The 14290-nt window shown below is 24.9% G+C and overlaps 2 protein-coding genes across 3 annotated transcripts; one reads left to right on the top strand and one right to left on the bottom strand.

Annotated features, from left to right (window-relative positions):
* The first annotated feature begins 301 nt into the window (after positions 1 to 301).
* Positions 302 to 1297, top strand: LOC112599048 (programmed cell death protein 5). The gene is made up of 4 exons (XM_025345760.1): positions 302 to 636; positions 740 to 854; positions 914 to 1086; positions 1184 to 1297. Exons 1-4 carry the CDS (start codon positions 568 to 570, stop codon positions 1229 to 1231), a joined length of 405 nt encoding a protein of 134 aa, XP_025201545.1. The 5' UTR covers positions 302 to 567; the 3' UTR covers positions 1232 to 1297.
* A 1365-nt stretch (positions 1298 to 2662) lies between these two features.
* On the bottom strand, positions 2663 to 6031 carry LOC112598853. 2 transcript variants are annotated; one of them, XM_025345494.1, is made up of 5 exons: positions 5646 to 6031; positions 4127 to 4661; positions 3531 to 3633; positions 3170 to 3330; positions 2663 to 3089 (listed from the first exon to the last, which is right to left on the bottom strand). In XM_025345494.1, the coding sequence occupies exons 1-5, from the start codon at positions 5845 to 5847 to the stop codon at positions 2960 to 2962; spliced, it is 1131 nt and encodes a 376-aa protein (XP_025201279.1). In that variant the 5' UTR covers positions 5848 to 6031; the 3' UTR covers positions 2663 to 2959. The 2 variants fall into 2 exon arrangements, with proteins under 2 accessions (XP_025201279.1, XP_025201278.1); XM_025345493.1 differs by having other exon boundaries at positions 4118 to 4661.
* Positions 6032 to 14290: the final 8259 nt, after the last annotated feature.

A 14290-nucleotide genomic window follows, 5' to 3' on the forward strand; every position in this document is an offset into this window, starting at 1 on the left:
GCTCGCTGCCCCTGATAGCCGCAATTTACCGTATAAAGTACTGAAGTCCCCGTCTACTTATATTATCAACGTAGGTATAAAAAATATAAATACAACTTCCTAATACTATAAAATACTATAAAAGTGGTTCATGGTTCTTGTCTATAGATTTTATTTATTTTTTTAATTATAATACGAAAACGATTTTATGACGCAACTCAACAAGGTAATGAAGTTTTCTATGATTTTAATATTTTGTGGTTACATTGGCAACGCTGTATCTTTGGCACGATAACCGTTATCATTCCTCGTGTTTACATTTTAATTTCGTCTTTCAAACCTCGAAATTCGACCTGTACGCTGTACACATTCATAATTCAGACGTATAATTTTCGTTACATTAAAACTTTTTACCCGACGCGACTTACGTGCAAATGCTTATTCACAAATTAGACAAATTTTTATATTTTCAGTCAAATCGACTGACCTCGAAAAGGTAAAATTTGAATTCTCTTGGATATAAGTGTTCAATTGAACACGATTGCTGCTGTTGGACGTTCATCTATCACCAGAAACCCAACAGCTAAGATGGAAGATTCAGAACTGGAAAACCTGCGATCAAAAAGAATGGCCCAAATGCAGTCAGAACTTGGCGGAGTAAGTGATATATTAGAACTATATTAAATAATAGATTATTATGTATGTCTCGTTTTTATAATTATTACACATTTGTACTAATGGGATGTTTGTTTTTGTTTAGTCACAAGGTGATAATGCCGAAAAGCAAAAGCAAGCAGAACAACAACGTCAGGCGGTTGAAGATATGAAACATTCAATACTTACCCAAGTATTAAACCAAGCTGCTCGAGCAAGACGTAAGGTTTTAGTATTTTAAGTTATAATAAGGATATCAATGTGAGTTTTGTTAATACAGTGAACACATTGATGATTGGTAAACCGGAAAAAGGCCGTATGGTAGAAAACATGTTACTCAGAATGGCACAATCTGGACAGATTGTTAATAAATTGGGAGAAGATGAACTGATCGGTTTATTAGAACAAGTCAACAGTCAAATGCAATCTCAAGAACGCAAAACTACAGTCAAAGTAAATTAAAAAATCCATAAATAGTCTGACAATTAATTATACAATACTAATTAACATAATTATGTTTATTTATTTGCTTTAAATTTGTATTTTTCAGTTTGATCGAAGAAGAGCTGCTCTTGACGATTCTGATTCTGATTACTAATATTAAAATATTTTAACTTAAAAACATTACTTTATATGTATAATTTTGTACTAACGCATAAGTATCTATTATGAATTTAATGAGATTTTAATTAACATTATATTTTGTTCTAAAAAAAAAATTATGGTAATAACAATAAACAATTGAGCTTTGTTATTTGCTTAAAAAAAAATATTAATAAATAAAATTATATTTTTGACCTATCTAACCTAAATTATTATATTCCACTATTTAACCCACACTATTGATCGATAAAATTTACATTTAATTGTATCTACAATTTTTTTATGATTATTTGATCATCGTCTTTTTTGAACTTTTGGTGAATAATACATTTTAAATTAAATATGATAATTTAGATGTTACAATATTACCATCTGATATTTCTTATCATTCAAGTCTTAAACATTAATAGATTTTAGTAACGTCTGTAAGGTAAACATTTTTTAGTATTTGAGATAGCTATTTATTTGATGAAAATTAATAAATAAATACTATTCACATTCCCTTCATGTATGAGTATGATGTAAGCACTCATTTTTAACCATGAATTTTTATTAAAAATTTATTTTAAGAAATATGACTTTGAGACTGATAATCAACTATTTCTGAATAATCTAAAACTATTAATTTAAATATAAAAATGTATTTTGGTAAAGTTCAATTCGAAATAGTGATCAACATTACTTAACATCAAATTCACCAACCATGTATATTGTAGATAAGAGAATAAGAGACCAATACCATATAAATTACACTTCAGACTCAGAAACACTAAACTAATAACTTAGTTTGTTTTAATAACCAAAATTGGTATTTAGTGTTGTAAGTGTGAAACAATTTATTTTAAATTATATGCATAATGTGCAAATACCTTGGAATTTGTTTCTTAAAATTGATACTTATGAGTTATGATGTATTACATATTATAGAAACAGTAGACAACTATATTCTAAAAAAATCCAGTATAATATGATGATTAATATAAAACATTTTGTTAAATTAATTAAATATGATAAATTTTTTTAAATTAAATTTAGCATAATTATATTAATTAAAATTGACTGTTATTTCAGTGTTCTACTGGCTAATATCCAAAATATAATGAAATAATATTGTTTGTATTTATTATTTAATAAATTAAAAATGGATATAATTTACATAAGACCAAAATTTATAAATTATACTATTTTTTTAATTATTATATCAAAAGTCTTATAAATAATGTAACAATTTTAAAATTTAACACAGGTTAATACAACAAAACTTTATTTTTATCAATAAAATATATTTTATTTTGTTAATTATATCTACAACTAAAATGTCACTGATAACATAATATTAAGTTCTATGTAGTTAAAAATTAATGTATTTGGTTAACAATCATGAAAAATGTATCCCATATTTTGTTTTTGAATGAATATACTTGTGTCCCTTAATAATTTTTGTTTCATAGAAACGTACAGTCTGTTAAAATATTTTTAGAAAAAAAAGGTTACTATTGCTTTATATTTGCGTTCTAAATAAAAAATGGGAAAACAACTTTAAGCATTGGATGGCATACATATAATACTAATAATAATAATAATTTAGAAAACAAAACAATTGAGGTCCAGTCTTGGCAATAAATCTGCACAAAATGTAAACAAGTACTTATAAAACATAATGAAGAAATAATTTCCATTATTATGAACGTACAACTAATATAATAATTGTATAACAGGAATGTTATGTAACATTGTTATCAGTTGTATCACTTGGGTCAACTGATAATTGGGTATTGGAAGTCTGAATGGTATCCTGTTGCTCAAGGCGTGCTGCCACATTGTTTAAGTCCTGATAGTTATCCCTCAACAAGCTATTTGGAAATTAAATCAATTAAAAACCTTATCCAACAACTAATAAAAACGATCTATAATTTATTATAACTAAACTCACTTGAGCATTATCTCGGCATTTCGTGTACCATGACGTATCTGTTCAGCAACTGATATAGTCGATGGAATCGTTGAATAATTGCCAGGATTAAGGCCTTGTTCTCTAGCCCTTAATAAGTGTCTCAAAGATCTCACTTGATCTTCAGCTCTTTGAGCTCTTAACTATATAAAACAAATGTTGTAATAAATAATTTTTATTTGTGTTTAAATTTGGTTCAATGAATCAAATTACCTAGTACATAAATTTCAAAAGCATGTATATTTAAATTTCAATTTAGTATCTCTTAATTGCATACTTGGGATATAAAATTTTTTTTATCAATATTCAATTTATTATTTAAGTAAAAACAACAGTATCTTACCAGTGTTTGTTGTAACATGTTATTTAAATTCAATATAGTTGTTCTTAAGTCTTGTTCTGTTGCTTCTAACCTAGCCACTCTAGAATCAATAACTTCACTGTGTCTAAAACAAAATATTTAATTAGGAAATGTGGTTTTAAATTTAGGATCATTTTATCTGTGATTAGCAGTTCCCATTTATTAAAAATTATAACTCCTTTCTATAAAAATAAACAGAGGGTCATTACATGTTGTTTTCAGAAAAAGTTAGTAAAAATAGAATGATACACCCTAGTATCTTATTAATCCCTATCAGAATGCATCTCAATAATATTATATAAAAATAAACTTGAAATTATTTAAATCTAAAAAATTCACAATTTTAACTACAAAATATAATTTATAAAATAATACATGAGATTAAAGTTTAAAAACTAGTATTTTTTTACTTATGGATCAGGATCATGTACTCTAAATAACTATTAAGTGTTCTAAACAAATCATAACAAATGACAACCCTAGTTAACTATAACAGTCAAGTTAAATGAATTCAATTAACCTCAGATAAAATGAAATTAAAGGCAATTAATACCAAAATAAAAAAAAACCTTTGAAACCTGGTATAATTCTGGTTTATTGGTGTAGCACCACGTTGTGGGTTTATGGTAATGCTTATACGGTTTCGATCGGTTGGCTGTTCATTTCTGGTGACTGGATGAACAACTGGCACACCGATTGGGCCATCAGACAAAAAGTCAGGTAAACTGTTAGTAGTTGTTGGAGTGGTGGCACGAGGCTGTGTAGTTGTATTGGAAAATGGAAGATCTAATGGCATAACCACACATTGCTGAGGTGTACGGTTACTACGGTTGCCAAACATAGATGGCCGATTTATCCCACGTGTTAAATCAATACTATTTGATCTTGAATCTAGATCACCACTGTCATAAGGTTGATCAGTATTCATATGATCCTGAACAAAATCTGGTAAGGTAGATGTCTCTGTTACTGGTCTCACTGGTTGTGACACACTAGGCACTACTTCAACTTTAGGCTTTGATGTTTGATTGTGTCCATTGTTGCATAAAAAATGTCTAAATGATAAGAGATTATCTTCACGCTTGATACTGCAAGCAGTAGCTTCTCCAGAGTCTATTAAAAAATTAATTTTTTTGTATAAGTATTTTTAAAATAATTAAAATTTTAGCAGATACAAAAAACTTTAAAAAGAAAAAAAAATGATAACCTGCTTCACAATACATTATTTATAAATGTATACAACTAAAAGGCTAATAATTATCAATTATTACACAAATCACAAATCTTTTCAAAAATATTATCTATTTTAATATTAAAATTAAGTACAAATAATTTATTAATATTCACTAAAGAAAAAATAGTTCTACTTGAAAAGTTCAAAAATTTATATAAATACTTGTTCTTTAAAGTGAAGACAAATACTTTCTAAAAGTTTAACAAATTATAAAATGTTCATTTTAAATGATGTGTTAATTTAATGTTTTAATTTATACTAAACATGTATATCATTTGCATATTTAATTAATAAAAATAAAAAAATTTTTATTTAATTGACTATGTTATAAATATTAACTACCTTGCACTGAGGGCTGTTGATAATAAATTAACGATAAAAGATCTATAAGAAAAAAATTGTGTCAACCTACAGTTAAATTAAGTGAAAGGTGAAAGGACCAAAGAATGCAGTACCACAATGCAACATTCCAATAACTGTGCATTTTCAATTATATATTATATTTAAAGTAGGTCCTACTCAAGATTTAACATATTATGTGTCATAATAAGTATAACAGGTATATGTAAAAAATGAAATAACAATTGATTGATAAGTAACTATTCCACTTAAATATCTATTAAAATGTTTTTAAATAAACTATGGTTTAAAAAAACTAGTAAATTAACTATAATTATTCCTGATATTTAATGATATATACTTTAAACCTATAAATTTAAACTTAGAATGACTTCATAAAATACATTTTCTTATAACAATTTGAATTAGAATAAAATTTAAGAGTTCAAGTTTAACATAAAAGTTACCATTTAAATATAAAATTGTGAGAGGCACATATGCATTATACAAATATGTATACTTACCATTTACATTCAAAGTATTGTCATGACGTCTGCTATCCGTATGAGTACCCAGACCGATGTCTAATTGACATGGAGGAGTGTGCTCATTACCGTTCACTAATAAATTGTCTGATTGACTGTCACTATCACCTTCATTATTGGGTGGATTAGCCACAGCATTTTCGGCGTCATTTAATGTACTCTTGTCTTCTTCCTCGGACATCGTGTAAAGATATCATATATATGTTATAAAGCTCGATGATTATTATGCGAATCAAGAAATGATTAGTCGTCTCCACATGGCACTACCTAACTGTTGATGCGAATGCTACGAAAATTATTTCAATAAAAATTTTATTCATAAGAAAATTTGTCAAAATACTTTACAAATTGTAACAATAGATAAATTTTTAATTCTTTAGTAATTTAATGTTTAATGTTTAATCAATTAATTTTTTTTTCAAAATAATTTGCAAAATGTAAATGTAATAGCCACACATTTGACAAAACAAAATCAAAGAGTAGGGGCTATAGTGATAATGGATCCAGTGTTTCCCGCTACACGATATTAAATTCTTATTTTTCACTCGTGATTACCCGGAAGTAGGAAAACATTGAAAAAATATAATATAATATTATTATATTGCCTTTTTTGTTTATTTATTGTGATTTATGTATAACTGTGTGAGTACTAAGTACTAAGTTGTATTACGTAAACAAAACCAAAATTAATTTAATATTATATTAGTATTTACTATTTAGTATGTATTTATAAGTGGGTAAGCAGGATATTTTAGTTTTTAGTTTTTATGTTTTACCAATCTACATGTTAATTTATTTTAAATGAAACCATTGGAATTTCATTCAATTTATTTGCGTTAAGTATAAATCTTCGTTTCGATAAATTATATTTAACATTATATTATAGAAATTAAAAATCATATTAAACATATTTTTCGTGATTTATTACAAAATATAATTAATTTAAATAATGTCATATACTTCTATTATATTTCTACAAGTGCCATACAGGCTACAGCTCCTAATATAACCCACTGCAGACTACAACACTAGGTGCCATTAAAAAAAACGCAATGCAGGTATGATTATAATTTTACACTCTTTCCTAATTTCCTGTCTTACCTATCTATTTTATTTGCCGTAATATAAAAGTATCTTGCACTCATACCGTCTATCATGACATTGTGTATTTCTAATGAATTATGTCTCAATATGATTGAAGTTAGTAGGTATAAGTATTACATAACATAAGATAACGTATTTAGGTATAATATGAGGTTTGAGTTGATGGCTGAAGAAATTGTCTACAAAAAGATATTTAATATATTATTTTGTACCTACTACTACCTAAATATAATTTAATTTTAAGCACCAGTCGGTTGTTACAACTAATGGGTATGTAAATTACGGTCACTGGTCATAAGCAATTGTTTTCCCACACCGTAACACGTGTATACAAGCAAATGTTTATATTATTGTGTATAGACGATAGTATTATAGTTTATACATATTATAAATACTATCAGTTACCTATTAGTTTTATAAATAAACATGTATTAGCTGATTTTGAATTTTGAACAAAGTCGATGGAATTTCTATAACGGATCGCCCATAGTGATGATAATATGTATGTACAAAAAAAAAAAAACAATATCAAAGGTACCTACATGTCGAGTTTAAACCTATTTAATTTAAACCATTAAATAAGTATTTGTAACGAATGACTGCATGTCCTTCATCAGTCCTTGTATTGAATACACAAAGTGTACAATAGAATATTACATAATGCATATCCAACATACGGCATAGGTATACATAGGAACTTAGAATGTGTGCATACTATAACAGCGGTTCTTAAACTTTTGTAGAACACGAACCTCAGATGAAAGACTTATATAGAAATCGTGGATCCTATCTTTTGAAACCCTAACGTATGCAAGCTGTGATTTGAAGAGCCCAGTAAAACCCCGACATGAAAAGGGGGCTGCGGACCATAGTTTAAGAATTAAGAACCGTTGTATTATAATAATAATTATATAGAAATGTAAACTGGGTGTGACATTATTAAAAAAAAAGTACCTATAGATAGGAATAACTGGTAAATGTAGTTAGCATTTGTTAAAATGTAAAATTACGACTCTCTTTATGTATATATTATATATTTATAGTTTATACTCTTTAATATACGAATATGATCATATACTAGTATAAAATACAGTGAAATTTTCAATTCAACTCGGGTAACACTAATTACTATAACAGTATAATATAATATTTAAAGGAATAGTAAGAAAGTATTTAATGTATTAAAATATTTATAATATTTATATAATTAAATATATCTAACAATATGAAAATGTGTCTTATGAATAAAGCTGATGATCTCTAGAGACCTAGTGGTATCTAAACTGTAAATGTAAAAAAGTTGAGTATTATTAATTCTGAGATTCATCATTAGTTTATTTATTTATTTAATTAATTTTAATTTCATATACACATAAATACTGAGCCCCATTGAAAAACTCGAGTGGAGGCCCACGAATTCTAAAATAAATTATATAAAAAATAACATTAATATTTTGTATAAAAGATTAGAATTAAATTATTTTAAATTGATTAAAGTAAATTAATATAATATTATTAATTCATCAGAAAATTGAACCATTGCAGAATGTTATTTTTTAATAAATTAATTGGTAGGTTTATTATGTATGCTGGTATTTTGTTACATAATTTGGTTTCCAACTGCCAGATGTGGTTTTTTATATCTATTTATGATAAAATTGGTTTTTGCATATCTCGTGTTTATTTTATATAATATTGATTGTAATAAATTGTAGTTTTTTTAAATACCTATATAGCAATATAGTAGGATTTTTTTAAGTCATTGCACTAATAATCATACAATTGATTACGATAATCTGATAAACTAAATATAACATTTTACTAAAAATTCAAATTGCAATTGAATATTTTTATTTTATTTATTTTTGGTATAATCCACATAACTTCATTACTTCAAATCTTTATATTTCCTGTTTTATTTTTCAATAAAAGTTCATTTTATACCAAAGTTTCATTCAAAAAGTTTTTGCGTTCAAGCAACATTGTATCAGTTATTTATCAGTTTTTCTATTTTTATTACAGTTGATCGTGTTAATATTTTGATGTAATACAATTCTAAAAATAAAATCTAGTAATAATTGTCGTTATACGTGAGAGGTAAATAGATTTTGGATAACCAAAAACATAAGAGTATAAAAAAGATGATCAGTGCAAATAGAGAAATTCCAGTGGCGTGATTAGGAATTGGTTTTGGGGTGGGATATAAGTTTATAAACTATGACGTTAAAATAGGAGACTATGCTTTCCACATCTTCTTTTATTCATTAAATTGCATCGATTTCAATACCTATTACATTAATTTATTATTATAAATTAAGGTACAAGGACTAGGTACATATACGGTATACTGTACAAAAATAAAACAAATTTAAAAAATCTTAATTATTTAGTGCCTTTCTAAATCTAATTGATTGATGATTGATAATTTTTATTTAGAATAAACACTTAAAAAAAGATAAGAGTCCACGACACAATATCCATGATACTACTTTTTAGAATATTCATGAAAAATCTAAAACACAGTCATAGCAATTTAATAAGATATACATATTTTAAAAATTAATAAGTAGTATAATGACTTGCTTAGCATTTTTCCATTTATTTAAAACCCAAACAGCAAGTTTACTTTGATTATTTAAACCACCAAACTTTAAAAAAACTGTGCAAAATTTACAAAAACCATCCGTTTTTAACTCAGAATATGTTAGCTATTCAAACTCAGTTAGCCATTTCTATTGAAATGTTAGGCACCGTTTTTTGTATTAATCAGTTATTGGAAATTTGTAATTTCCTTATTAATAATTAATAATCCTTATTTCTTGAAATAGAATTAAAATCTTTAAACCATTTAAAGCCAAGCGCTTATAAGAATTTAATAATGATTATTAAAAAAATAAAACAAAGCCCTGAGGGGAATATATCCCCATATCCTCCCCCCATAATTATGCCACTGAGAAATCCATACCTAATAGATTCGATTGAATTTGTTAAGAAAAACGCTGTCTACATTTTAGTTTATTCTATATTACAGCAAATAAAAATAATTTCTTTTTATCAAAATAATATTGCATAACAAGAAAATATCATTAATTTATTATACTTTCTTTGCAGGTGGTCTAAGGAAATGTCATAGATAGGAAATTATGAAAAATAACACCATTGCATCAACAATGATATAATTTAATAACTATATAATTGTTTTTTATATAACTTGTTATTTTGAAGATACAAATATTTAGAAGTGTCTTAAATTATATTTAAATTGCCATGTTAATGTTTTAATAAGTAATGACTATTTAATTGAATTTCATACATTTGTATAATACTTTAACGATTTAATGTTTGGATAACAATTAATAATGCCTCTCTCTATACTCTTAATAATAAAATAAAAATAAACATAGTAATAATTATAAATAATACAATAAATTTATAAGAATTGATTATTGCTCTGTCTTCAGAAAATCTATTTAAAATTTTTACATTTCTGTGATTAATACGTGAAACTGAACGATTCTTATTGAATCGATGATTGCAAAAACGACTCAATTTTTAAAACTTTTGGATAATTGATAAAAAGTGTATAATTTATATAATTCTAAAAAAAATTTTTATTTAAAAATGAATACTTGTAGAAATATATTATGCATTGATTATACATAATTTGTGTAGGTATATAAATAATATGATGTTTCTTATTACAGAGTTTTCTGACTCGTGTCGTTTTTGCAATCATCAATTCAATTAGGTACCTACTTATAAGTTATAAATAATTGTCAATTAGCAATTGAAAACAAATTGATGAAACTATTTGGTGGTTTATACTGTTTATAGTATATTGATAAATTTTAATCATTAAAATCTAACTGAACTTAATATTATATTACTTATTATTTAACAATTTAAAAGTCATAAGTTTCATTTCAAACATAATAATTCATATACATATTTTTTAATTTTAGTAAAAAATTATTATATGTATAAATTTACTATTAATTAATAAAATATGTAATACATTTTTATAGGTATATAGTATATATTATATGTATACTACTATTTCCTAAGCTATTAATTTTTATTTGTATTATTTAGAGTTTATAAAAATTATAGTAAATAAAAGTTAGATACATGAGTAAGTAATTTAAATAAAATCAATAATTTAAAAAAAATATTTTTATGACAAGTATTTACTGTTAGTTAATAATTATAATCAATTATTAACATAGAACTCAATAGAATATCAACTTTAATGAATATTAAATTATTAAAGATAAATACTATCAAATATAAACATCATCAATTGTGTATGTGAAAGTATAAAATAATAATTTAATACTGTTGTAATTTTTAACTTAAATTTAAACATAAATTGGTTTCGTCAAAATGTTTCAATCATCTTTCATTTATGTTTATATTACGTATTTTAACTAGATATTAAAAACTGATGATGATCAAAAGACTGAAGTTCAAAAGTAAAGATGCTATAATAAAACTATAAATATTTATCATTGTTTTCATTTTAAAACTGACAATATATTATCTAATACGGTATTTATGAAAATAGGCATTTAAAAAAATATATATACTATTAATATTTATATGAGAAAATAATCTTAGAAATTAGAGGTTAAGTAATTAAGTCAACCATAAAAGATTTTTAATTGTTATTAATTATTTTTAACTTAACATAGGTATAAATTATAAAAAAACACTTTTTTTTTCCTTTTTGGAACTTCCAGAAGTTTTTGTCAAAATATTTCTTTAATGGCAAGTCAGACGAAGGTAGATACATATATATTTCATATAGGTACTTAATACTCAGTATATTTGACAGACATTTGGTCCAACGAATTAAGTCCAATTGTAATTTTGTCCAACAGCAATAATTTTCATCTACATTATTTTAGGTCCCAGGTGTGTAAAAGATTATTGTGTCCAGTCAATCATAGATTTAAGTATTTAACCTAGGAAGACATAAAGTAATTTGATTTTTAATCCATCCATTTATTACTGACTATAAAATATTTGCGACTTAAAAATTATAATAAACTATTTTTTATTTTATTCATTAAGGCTAAGTTAAAAAAAATATTAAAGCTCAACAACGTCTTAAAATTTAAAAGTATGCATTAATAGTAAATTGTGTTCCATATACATAAATGATATACCTATAATGCTTTACATCCTATTTAGCACAATACTATTAAGTTGTTTTTCAAAGGTAACTACGAAAAAGGTCTAATCCGAGTTATTGTATGTTCTGTTAGAATTATGGCTTGTATTAATTTGAGTTGCATTCTTATATTCAAGATGCCTGTTTAATATTTACTATTTTAAGATGTGTCTATCATACCTATTTTTTTTTTACTACTATTTGTGTACATAGATACAAAAAAAAAATCAATTCACATTATTGTAAAATCAATATATTCATAACTCTGCTTAGAATCTAAAAAATTAACATTCATAAATGATAAATGCATTTAGTCTAAGTTTGTGTATAAATAAGCTGGAAAATAAAGTTTTGAATAATAAATAATAATATATAAGTAATCATATTATATTCCATAATAAATAATTTTATATTTTTATACTTGTAATTAGTATGTACTCCTCTCACCATCCCGAAAAAAAACTTGAGCCATAATTTGTACGTACTATAAAAAAACCTGAGATGTATTTTGTAAGTACCCCAAAAAATTTTGGCCTGCAACTAAGAGCACATTATTTTTATTGTAGGATATGATTGATTATCAGTAGCCATCCAAGCCGGAATGGTAAATACGATGGTTATCCACAAGTTTAATACATTAAATTCTACAAAGTATGACGTATTTGAAATTTGTATGGTTTTAAAAATAATCATTAACACATAATAGTTAAATATGTCATTTGGCGGCAAATTTTAAAATTCCGCCTTTAAAACTCTTGTACCCATCATAAAAAATAAATTATATAAAAATAACACTGTTAAAATTGTTATAGTATATTTGTTAAAAAAAAAGAAAAAAAAAAGTAAGACATTGGATAGATGGATAGAATAAAAGCTATTGAATATGTCAAGTAGCTGATCCACTCTATGTATAAAATAAACAATAAACAAAAAAAATATTAGAATTAAAATCACAATCTCGATTATTATAAATTAGGTTTTTAAAACAAATTTCAAAAACGTAATAAAAATATGATATATGTATGAATCGCGATTTTATATTTTTCAATATTGTTTAAATACTTACTATAATATGTATAATTTTTTTAATTATTATTTGGTAGTGATAATTTATACAATTTCGTTATTTTGTTTTTTTAATTATAATAAAATGTATAATTATTTTACTCTAGTTTTTATCTTTTCATAGAAACTTTAAATTCTAGATGTTTTAGAAATAATTAGTTCGTTTTTAATTATTTTTTTCTCAGCTTTTTAATGAAACTTAGCATCACTTAACCTTATGCACTTTCAACTCACACTGATTAAAAAAAAAAAACTCTTTAAGAATATATTAAACCCGTTTAATTTTTAGTCAACCAGACTTGACGAGACGATAGTGCAATAAAAACAATTGCTTGGTAGTGTACAAATAAATCATTTGAAATTATCAATATGAAATATAATAATCCGATAGTTGTAATACAGGTAATGCAGTAAACACGTTTATGTATCAGTGTGTTTACTACTGTAAAAATATTGTACATAATTTATTCTCGAAAATAGAAGTATGACGGTTCTAGTGTTATAATATTATAATAATATATAATACCATATAATAAATGGTCTTTCAATAATATGCTGAGTACTCATTGACGTAATAACTCTGCATTAGGTGGTATAATATAAAATTATATTACTATATTATTATTTGCTATGTAAATTTTTCAATAATTAATAATTTTTCCTAAAAATTATAATACATTAGAAAAAATAAAAGCTTTTGTTTTTGCCGTTAAAATATTTTATCACTCTTATAAATTTCGACCCGAGATTTCTAGCTTCTGCTACTTTTGCCCTCCCTTTAATCCGGCACTGATAGTTATTCATTTATGATTATATTTAAATAAAACCAAAGTCATGTTGACAGATTGCATCATAGTTGCGGTGGCAGACTTAATACCTTCGTCGAATAAACCGCTAATTATATTTAATATTATGATTTTTATGAAATTGATGACCCATCAAAAATTCAAATCAGGGGCAACCAAATACCACTAATAATACATATAAATAATCTTGCCTCCACCTACATAATATATTATATTAAAGCGTCATCTACATTGGGCTATGATGCTATGAAACAACTTTAAGAATATTTTGGTTCGGACAGTTTTTCTTAAAAATCAACTTTTACTCATCTCAAAATCCAAATACTTCAAAGTAAAGAAATATAATACATTTTTTTTTTAAATGAATAACGGTATACAGACATACAGTACCATACTTATCAGTAAAAATCTGATGAGCATTTGAAGTCGAAACATCAATCTGTCCACTCCAGAAATTGCAATATCACCTCAGGAAT

The sequence above is a fragment of the Melanaphis sacchari genome, unplaced genomic scaffold (genome assembly GCF_002803265.2).
Source record: "Melanaphis sacchari strain LSU unplaced genomic scaffold, SCAv2.0 Contig4_pilon_pilon, whole genome shotgun sequence".
Lineage (NCBI taxonomy): Eukaryota > Metazoa > Arthropoda > Insecta > Hemiptera > Aphididae > Melanaphis > Melanaphis sacchari.